Below are 10,676 nucleotides of genomic sequence, written 5' to 3'. Positions count from 1 at the left end.
TCAGCACCTCACATGACGTCTCTCAACTTCAATAATATAGAGACTTTGATTGGTTCCAACTTTAAGAAATGGAAGGAGGATGTCGAGATTGTGCTCGGTCTCATGGATCTTAATCTAGCACTAAGGGAAGAAAAGCCTGAAGCCATCACTGTCGAAAGTACTGTAGATGAAAAGATAAAGTTTGAAAAATGGGAGAGGGCGAATCGAATGTCCATGATGATCATGAAGAAAGCAATGGCTCAGTCAGTCAAAGGGGGAATTCCTAAGACTGACAATGCAAAGGAATTCTTGGCTGCAGTAGGGGAGAAGCTCAAGGAGTCACAAAAGGCAAAAACTGGGACATTCCTTACACAAATAACATCAATGAAGTACGATGGTGTGGGAAGTGTCAGAGAGCACATATTGAAGATGTTCGATCTTGCCCAGAAACTGAAGGATCTTGAGGTACCTATGACTGACCAATTTTTAGTCCACATGGCTTTAATTTCCTTACCTCCTAAATATGGGCAGCTCAAAGTCTCATACAACACTCAAAAGGAAAAATGGGGTATCAATGAACTGATTTCAATGTGTGCTCAAAAAGAGGATTGGCTCAAAAAGGACAAGGCTGTAGATGTGAATTTTGTGCAGGCTGAAAAACGCAAAAGAGACTCCACTTTCGGTTCAACCATACCTGCTGGTAAGAAGAAGAAGAAAGAAAACTTTTCTTCATTTAAAAGTGCTAATCCCTTTAAAGGATCTCACAAAATTAAGCCTGTTAATGCCGAGATTGAGAAAGAAAAAGAATGTTATTTTTGCAAAGAGACAGGTCACTTAAGAAAGAATTGCACTGGATTCAAAAATTGGCTTGTCACTAAAGGTAAAATCATAAATGTTTTTGTATGTGTTGAGTCAAATTTAGTTTTTATTCCCCCTCAAAGTTGGTGGTTTGACACTAGGTGCTCCATTCATATAACCAATTCCTTGCAAGGATTCTCAAAAACAAGGGAGATAAACAATGAAGTCTACAATGGCTATGTAGGAAATGGGAGCAAAGTTGCTGTTGAATCCATAGGGAGAGTCGAATTAGTCCTTTCATCTGGTTTTGTTTTAGAATTGAGTCCAGTTCTTTATGTACCTTCCATGAGAAGGAATTTGATTTCTGCATCTAAGCTAGTTAAGTCAGGTTTTATTTTTTGTTGGTGACAATCATTGTGTAAAGTTTTACCATTTGAATGATATTAATAAATTGCTTGGGAAAGCCTATTTTGAAATCGATATGTGGCAACTAGACTGTTCATATAAAAATGAATGCCTTAGTGTTCAAGCTGTTGGTTCAAAATTATTGTCCACTTCTGAAAAATCCTCAATGCTTTGGCATAAAAGGTTAGGACATATATCTAAAGAAAGGAGCATCACCTTGTCAAAACAAAACATGTTGCCACAACTTGATTTTAGTGATTTCAAAGAATGTGTCGATTGTTTTAAAGGAAAACTCACCGACACTAGAAAATTAGGATCAAATCGTAGTAAATCCCTGCTAGAAATCATACATACTGACATATGTGGACCTTTTCTAAACAAAACCATTTGTGGAAAATCTTATTTCATATCCTTTATTGATGATTTTTCACGTTATGCATATGTTTATCTCATCTCGGAAAAATCTGAAGCTTTGGAGTGTTTTAAATCTTTTCATTTAGATATCAAAAAACAACTTGAAGAACAAATTAAAATTGTGAGATCCGATGGAGGTGGTGAGTACTTTGGCAGGTGCACTGAGGTTGGACAACACAAGGGGCCTTTTGCAACTTATCTTGAACAAAATGGCATCGTAGCACAATATACCACTCCAGGGACCCCTCAACAGAATGGGGTGGCAAAAAGAAGAAATCGTACTCTCAAAGATATGATAAGGTCTATGTTTGCACACTCATATCTTCCTATTTTTCTCTAGGGAGAGGCATTGAAAACCGTAACATATATCTTGAACCGAGTGCCAAGCAAGTCAGTTAACTTGGTGCCATTTGAAGCATGGACTGAAAGAAACCCGAGTTTCAAACATTTCCATGTTTAGGGATGTAAAGCCGAGGCGAGATTCTACAATCCAATGGAGAAGAAGCTTGATCCAAGAACTACAAGTTGTAGGTTTATTGGATACTCTGAAAAATCAAAAGGGTTTAAGTTTTACTGCCCTAACAATCATTCCAGAATTATGGAGACACATAATGCTAAGTTTCTCGAGCATTTGGATGGAGATGGTGACAGCCCTTCACATTCAATATTATTAGATTTTGAAGAACTGCCACAAGAGGGTGAGTTGCTTGAGCAGCAAGCAATTGCCGTGTGCATTCTTTTCGAGCCATAAATATTTCCTACACCTGATAGTCTCCCTGAGCAGCAAGTACATGGAATGATGAATGATCACCAAATTCCCCATGATGAAGAGCAAGGTCCTAATACTTCAGACGTAGAAGATAATAATATTGATGATCATATACACGGCATAGCTGTTGCACCGATTCAGGCACCAGTTAGAAAGTCACAACGAGTTCTCAAGGCTATTATGTTACCTGATTTTGTATATCTTAATAAGGCAGAATATAACGTAGGGGATGATGATGATCCTACATCCTATCATCAAGCAATCTCAAGTACAAGATCAAAGCTATGGAATGAAGCCATACATAAAAAATTACAGTCTATGGAAAATAATAGAATGTGGACCTTAGTACCAAAACCGACGAGGATTCACAAACTCGTAGGTTGCAAATGGGTCTTTAAAACAAAGAGAGACTCAGAGGGTAATGTTGACAAACATAAAGCGAGACTAGTGGCAAAAGGCTTTACACATAGAGAAGAAGTCGATTACAACGAAACATTTTGTCCTATCTCAACCAAAGACTCCATGAGAATAATACTAGCCCTTACAGCTCATTTTGATTTAGAGCTTCATCAAATGGACGTTAAAACCACTTTTCTTAATGGGGATCTTGAAGAGGACATATACATGAGCCAACCACTAGGATTTGTTGAAAGGGGGAAAGAATTAATGATTTGTAAGCTGAACAAATCGATTTGTGGGCTGAAACAGGCTTCGAGACAATGGAACAAAAAGTTTGATAGTGTGATGGAGAAGTTAGGTTTCCAAGAAAATAAACTAGATGAGTGTGTGTATTTTAAAGTCTGTGGTAGCAAGGTAATATTCTTGGTATTGTATGTAGATGACATATTAATGGCAAACTCGGATATTCTTTTTTGTTACAATCGACCAAGGGCATATTAGCTCAGAACTTCGATATGAAAGACTTAGGAGAGGCTCGGTTTGTGTTGGGGATAGAAATCATTAGGGATCGTGCCAAGAAATCCCTTGGTCTTTTACAAAAACAATATATTGATAGGGTGACTAAAAGATTCAACATGGACAAATGTTCAAATGGAGAGCTACCTATTGGAAAATGAGACAAGTTGACTTGTGAGCAGTGTCTCAAGAATGATCTGGAGAAAGAAGGAATGAAAGACAAGCCGTATGCGTCTCTAGTAGGGAGCTTGATGTATGCACAAGTATGTACGAGACCGGATTTGGTCTTTGCAGTGAGTGTATTGGGTAGGTTTCAATCAAATCTTAGTGTATCTCATTGGGTTGCAGCCAAAAAGGTCTTAAAGTATCTTAAAAGAACCAGGGATTTTATGTTGACATATAGTCATGTGGACAAACTTGAGTTGGTGGCATTCTCTGACTCTGACTTTGCAGGATGTATAAATGATAGGAGGTCAACTAACGGTTGTATCTTCCTGCTAGCTAATGGAGCAGTTTCGTGGAAGAGTTCAAAGCAAAAGAGTATTGCATCTTCTACATGGAGGCTGAATACATGGGGTGTTATGCAGCAACTCAACAAGTCATTTGGCTTAAAAATATGATGAAGGGACTGGTGATTGACAACATTGAAAGGCCTCTGAAACTTTATTGTGATAATAAAGCTGCATTCTTCTTTTCGAAGAATAACAAGAAGTCTTATGCGAGCAGGTTAATGGACATAAAGTTTCTGAAAGTGAAAGATGAAGTAAAGAAGGGAACTATTGATGTTGAGTACATCAACACGAGGTTGATGGTAAAGGATCCAATGAAAAATGCCTTACCAGTGGGAGTCTTCAAGAGGCATGTTTTCAACATGGGAGTAAGAGAGTCCTTTGACTCAGTTAATGAGTGGGAGTAAACACTCTAAAGACTGAGTTGAACTTTTTTTTTTTTTTTTTTTTTTTGGTTGTTTCTTTTGCTTTTAGTAGCTAGTTGCAGAAAAATGCTATGAATTATTATTGTTTTGATAATCTATGCAATTGCCATTTCATACAGTTTTGGTACTAAAAGTATTTTTCAGTTTGTTTTTGAGGAATCAACATATTGTTTGTTGGTTCTCAATGTCATGATTCTGGTAGTAACATAGTGTTTCATGATAAATGTGTATGTAATTATAGAATATTAAGTACAGGTTATTCGTACTTAGGATTTCTATGGTTTTGCATTTTTCTTGGAGTGACAGGTTACTAAGTAGAATGGCAGCAAGTTTTGTAAACTCAATGATCATCATGATTTCTGTTGTATTGAGGAATATCATTGACATTCAAGTGGGAGAATGTTAGACCACGTGTGAATGACAATGAGATAACAACTAGGTTTCTTAAACTACACGTAAACTCATTATGCGAGTTGTGTGGTTGAAGGAATCTAAGATCCTTGATATAATAGGAGTTGTGGAGTTTAATTATAGTGTAGCCAATCTAACGGGAGTACTTATCAAGTATTTACTAAGAGATAAGAATCACAGTGGGACTTTAAGTTGTTATGAGGATAGAGTTTATCACCACTACTGATAATAGGCCGGTATTAGTGGAACTCTGATAAGATAATTTGGTATATATACATATTGAAGAAGTCCCTGCTTCCACACAATAAGACTCTCGTAAACTAAACCCTATTAACTAGTAGAGGTCATCACTGTGTGCTGGGAGTAGAAGACTAATTCACTTGTTTATTCAATGGCGACATCGTCAGGTAAGTCGGTTCTGCAAATTGCATATGGGGTTATACTGAGGTTGTTTGTGGATGTAATCCTATCACTACGTTGACTATGTTGATGGCTTATGGTTGCATAATAAGTCTAACACCTCTCACTTACAAATGAAGAAGAATACCACTAAATCGTAGTAATTCTTTCTTTTATTCACTACAATTTAATAAATTAGTATGAATACCCTGGCAATTTGTAATGTTACTCTAAAACCTACAGTCCACCTGTGTATTCCTTATGAAGATCCTAAAAAAAAGGACAGCAGAGTGCTGAGTCTGCTGACTAATTTATCATGAGTTGGTGTATTCTTATTATTAGTTGTTATCCTTTGCAGATATGAATCGAAACTTATTCAAACAATTGTTGGAAGGATTTTCAGTGAATTAAATCAATCTCTCCCAAGTGTAATTCCAGATTTAGTAGGGATGGATTCTCGAATAAAGAAATGTTGTCGTGCTTACAGATAGGCTCAAACGAAGTATGTATCATAGGATTTGGGGTATGGGAGGCATGGGTAAGACAATGCTTGCACAAGTAGTTACTGAAAGGATAAAAACACTTCAAAGCTGACAACTTTCTTGCCAATGTTAGAGAAGCAACTGAAAAGCAAAGTATAGCTGAATTACAGAAGAAACTAATTTCAGATATCTTGTTGGAAAGTGATGTAAACATTAAGGATCCGGAGATGGGAGTCCGGATATTAAGCTAGAGGCTACATACTAAAAAGGCTCTTATCATTCTTGATGATGTGGGTCTTGTAAAACAACTGAATGCTCTCTGTGGTCACATGGTTTGGTTTGGGGAGAAAAATCATAATCATATCAAGGGATGAACGTTTGCTAATTGAACATGAAGTGGATGAAAACTATCAAGTTAAGGAATTGACTGATGATGAAGCTCTTTTGCTCTGTATTCAGAAATCCTTTAAGGGAGACCAGGTTGGAAAGGATTTTCTCGAGCTATCTAAGAACTTTGTACTATATGCTAATGGCTTTCCATTACCCTTTTCCGTAGAAGCAAAGAATAATGGTCAAGTGCATTGGATGGACTAAAAGAAAACCCTGAAAGAAAAATTATTGATGTGCTTAAAGTAAGTTATGATGGATTACAGTAAATAGAAAAGAAAGTATTTTTGGACATTGCATGTTTCTTTAAAGGGGAGGACAAGCATCGTATAACAAGAATACTGGAAAGTAGCTATAGCTACCATCCAGTCATTGATATAAAAGTTCTCATGGAAAAATGTCTTCTAACTCCAGTTGGAAGAAAATTGTCAATGCATGATATGATACAAGAATGGCCCAAATGGGTTGGGAAATTGTTTGTCGGGAGAGTCCTGAAGAGGTGGGTAACTGTAGCAGGTTGTGGCTTCCCAATGAAATTACTCATGTTCTTGAAAATAATATGGTAAGAAATTAGTAGAAATACTGATTAAATATTGTTAAAGCTAATTAATTTATAGTCTTTGTATATTCTTATAACTTGTGCTACAGCTAATTCTTTCTTCCTTCCTATTAGGGAACTGCTGCTGTCCAAAGTATATTGCTGAATTTGCCAAAAGAAGAGGAGGTTAACTTGAACGTTAAGGATCCTTTTCTAAAGATAGAAAGGCTGAGATTGCTCAAAATTCGGAATGGGACCTTTTTTTGGAAACATCAATTATCTTTCAAATGAGTTAGCACTTTTGGAATTGGATTCATGTCCTTTAAATACTTTGTCGCCAAATTATGAATCAGATAAACTTGTTGAACTAAGAATGCATTCGAGCTGTATCAAACAAATATGGAAGGGGGCAAAGGTATGCTAATGATTAATCTTGTGCATGTAACTACTGAGTATATGTAATTAGATTTTGATAAACTCCTTAAAGACTTTGTGGTCTGTATATACTTTAGTGTTTAGGAGCCTCATAAATAATGTAAATTATGTATTTGTCTGCCAATCTTGATATGAGTGATTCTCATGAATAATGTGATTATTTTTCAAATGACTAGTGGTGGAGCAGGCTAACACTCATTGACATGAGTGATTCTCATTACTTGACCAAGACGCCGGACTTCACTAAGGTGCCAAATCTTGAGAAGTTGGTGCTTCAAGGTTGTATAAGATTGGTTGAGGTTCACCCATCCCTCGGAGTTCTCAACAAACTTGTGCAGCTGGATATGAGAAACTGCAAATTTGTTGAGAGCCTTCCACCGTCCCTTAATCTGGAATCTCTTCAAATTTTAAGTCTCTCTGCTTGTTCAAAACTCAGGAAGTATCCTGAAGTTGAAGGAAATATGAATAGTTTGCTTAAGCTTTATTTGGACGGGACTGCTATAGAGGAATTACCTCCATCAATTCAACATTTGGGTAGTCTTACTTTGTTGAATTTGGGGGACTGCAGAAACCTTATGTTTCTTCCGAATACCATGGAATGTTTGACGTCTTTAAAGAGCCTTATTTTAACAGGTTGCTCTGAACTTGATGATGTACCAGAGAATCTAAACTCTGTACAGTGCTTGGAGGAGCTTGATTTAAGTGGAACTGCTATAAGAGAATCGTCATTCATTGTGGGTATGAAGAATCTAAAATATATATATCCTTCCAAGGATGTAAAGATCTACCTTCCAAACCATGGCAATCGCTCTTTAATTGTTGGTGGTGGGGTAGAAATGCTTGTCATCCATTCAGTCTGTTGTTTCCTACATCACTCTCAGCTTTAACTTGTTTGACAAATCTAAACTTAAGTGATTGCAATTTGATGGAGGGAGGACCTCCCGATGATATTGGTAGCATAGTCTCCTTGAAATTGTTAAGAACTTGACGTGAGTAATTGTCATAGGCTTCAATCGCTGCCTAAGAAGTTTCAATATAGTCTTCTACAGGTGAATGGCAAAGATTGCACTTCGCTGATGGACTTACCAAATCAGTTCCATGTAATATCTTCAGAATGCTCAGGAACGACTACAATCAATTCCCTCATTTCATCCATGAATACAGATAAGGTCACAAGAACGTACACTATTTCTTCCCACCCAATGACTGGTTCTAGTATACAGTCTCAACATCAATGTGAACTATACGTTTATGAGTATTCAAAGCCAGTTGAAAGGCTTCTAAAAGAACTAGAAGTATCTCTCTCTCTTTCTCACACACACACACACACACACACACACACAAAAACAAACATGCACACTGCATAGCATGATCTGTTTCTTTCACAACTACTTATCATATGTACATTTCTGTTTTACATTACAGGGGTGGATTTATCAATCAGCTTTCCATTCGATTGTTGGTGCCGGATGTAAAATTCTAGAGTGGTTCGACAATGCAGTTATCTCCAGGGATTCCATAGAAATCCCTATACCTCCAGATCTAAAAGGGGACAAGACGTGGATGAGGGTTGCTGCTGTTTTCACAATGAAGGAACATGATTGTGTTGTGTCCTACATAGAATCAGATTTAGAAGCTTTTAATTACTTATATAAATGCAACTTGAGAACCAATGAGTTCAGACTGCAAGCATATTTCTTTTGCGGGAAGCAATGCAACTTCGTTGGATCAGAATCTCATCTACTTTGTGTTTTTTATCAGCCAAGTAGTCGTTTTCCACCATGTTTAAATGAATCAAGTGCGTTGGTGGCTTCATTTGAAACCAACCACCCTTTCATGGTGGTCCAGAAATTTGGGATTTGTCTACTATACGAACAAGATGTTAAGCAGTATATTGATGCACTATTGTCGTGCTACGACGTCCACAAGTACCAAATAATCCCTTCTGATGACTGCATTAAGCTACATGAAGTTGATAAAGCTACGTTCAAATCTGAATGGATTACTGTAGTTCATAACATTTTGAGATGGTAGAGTTTAAATTTTAAAAAACCACATACACTTCTTGCTAACTAAAACTTCTTCCTCATTAATATGACCTACTACTACACGTTTAAATCTGATTGCAAGGACATGGAGAAATCAATCCTAGAGTTTGAAGAAGGCTCTGTAACTCTGCCGAGAAGCAACATTGAATCACTTCTTCCAAGATACCTTAAGGTCTCACTTACTCACTCTCTCTCTCTCTCTCTCATGTCTCTCTTTGGAGACACATGATCAGTTATCTCTCTACATTTTGCAGGGACAAATCTCTATATGTAAACCCTATAATTTTACTGTAAGTGGAAGCCATCATGGTTCATGTTAGTGTGTGTGTGTTTTTGATATGTATTTTGACGGAGGACCTCTGCTAAATCCAGAAATGGTTGAGAGGAAGATGATGGAATATGCTTCTTGAATTTCTCACACTGTGCACGAATACATTTGTTACTGTTAGACATGGAAGGAAGGGAGATCATTCACTCTCCAACACACAATGCAATCTCAACAATTCATTGGTATCATCCTATGAGATGATGCCACTTATCTTATTCTATTACTTAAGCTAACTACATCATTGAGCAGCCATGTGGACTATAATCCAATGGCTGACATTCAAACTGAAATATAAAGCATGTAAATTGATCTTTGCTGCCAGTCTTCAGCTGAAGGGTTACACTCCAACAGTTCAATCCTCAAAAGGGGTCCTCGGTGTCAATTCAATCCTCAAAAGGGGTCCTCTTTGTCAGTCATGCGGCTGCCTACTCCAGTGCCTCGAATGAGGATCTCCTTGTGGGCCTAGCCTCCTGTGGACGCTTCACATAGAATGTCCTGAGTACTCGCCGGAGTGTAGACCCATCCTCGAATGCACATTGACTCGTGAGCCAAGTCAGGAATGAACGTTTCTTTGCGCATCTAGGCGGGAACAGATGTTTCCTCGAGGCCCAAACGAGAGTGCACACTACCAGAACGCACGGTTCGTGGCGGGTTGAGCGACTCTTTGTCTGTATGTCGTTGGAATGAGTCATGTTATTCCGCCCTTGTCTTGCTTCTGGACACCTCGTCGGGGGCACGCTGCATCTCGATACGCTCAATAAGTTGGTTTACCAAGGTGGTCTGCTACACGAGGTTGTTTGTCAAATTGGTGACCTGCTGGGGCAGGTGGTGCTCGCCATTTAGATTGGAAGAGTTTGGATAATGGGCGTCTCCATGTGTGGTGGAAGTATAATGAATTGCAGGTACAAAGCTTGAGCCCAAAGCGGGCATTCCTATAGAAAAGTGGGGTGAAAATAACCCTGAGTCGATTGCGGGACCGATGGTCGAAATCTGGATTGCTGGAGATGGCCTCAAATTGGATAGGGATAGGGGCGACCATAGTGTTAGGGTTTTACCCTACATGTGGCGGCATCCTATTGGCCAAGTGTTTTATCGAGAAATATTCTCAAGATATTAAATAAGAAACATTATCTTGAGATAATGAAGTAATTATCCCTAATTTATTTAAATTGGGATTACTTACTGTATTAGAGTCAATCTTCAATTGGGAATGTATTAAAGATAGGATTTGGGTAATTAATCTTTATCTTTAATGCTTTGACTTTTCCTTGCCAAGAGCAGGTAAGCTGTGGGCAATCGTTTTTAGCTGTTAGGACATTCAAGGGTGTGAGCTGCGCATAGGAGCATCTGAAAGGCCTGCCCATTTATTGAGGGCAATCTTGTCTTTCTTGAGGAAAATTCCACATGTCGCCTTTAGAATTTTTAGAATTATTT

The 10,676-nt window shown here is 37.9% G+C and overlaps 1 protein-coding gene and 1 pseudogene across 1 annotated transcript; both read left to right on the top strand.

Moving 5' to 3' along the window:
- LOC148698639 (uncharacterized) lies at nucleotides 1-1,001 on the top strand. The gene is made up of 2 exons (XM_088677404.1): nucleotides 1-859; nucleotides 970-1,001. The coding sequence occupies exons 1-2, from the start codon at nucleotides 13-15 to the stop codon at nucleotides 999-1,001; spliced, it is 879 nt and encodes a 292-aa protein (XP_088533530.1). The 5' UTR covers nucleotides 1-12.
- A 1,394-nt stretch (nucleotides 1,002-2,395) lies between these two features.
- Nucleotides 2,396-8,900, top strand: LOC137747894 (TMV resistance protein N-like; annotated as a pseudogene).
- Nucleotides 8,901-10,676: the final 1,776 nt, after the last annotated feature.

This window comes from Pyrus communis, chromosome 2 (genome assembly GCF_041283825.1).
Source record: "Pyrus communis isolate YQ-2024b chromosome 2, ASM4128382v1, whole genome shotgun sequence".
In the NCBI taxonomy this organism is placed as follows: Eukaryota; Viridiplantae; Streptophyta; class Magnoliopsida; order Rosales; family Rosaceae; genus Pyrus; species Pyrus communis.
This window is presented reverse-complemented; position numbering and strand designations above follow the sequence as displayed.

Excerpts from the sequence above, each read along its gene's own strand:
- LOC148698639 (XM_088677404.1), top strand. The coding sequence starts at position 13 with ATGACGTCTCTCAACTTCAATAATATAGAGACTTTGATTGGTTCCAAC. Across the intron at positions 860-969 it reads AAATTGGCTTGTCACTAAAG|GGATTCTCAAAAACAAGGGA; the intron begins GTAAAATCATAA and ends AATTCCTTGCAA.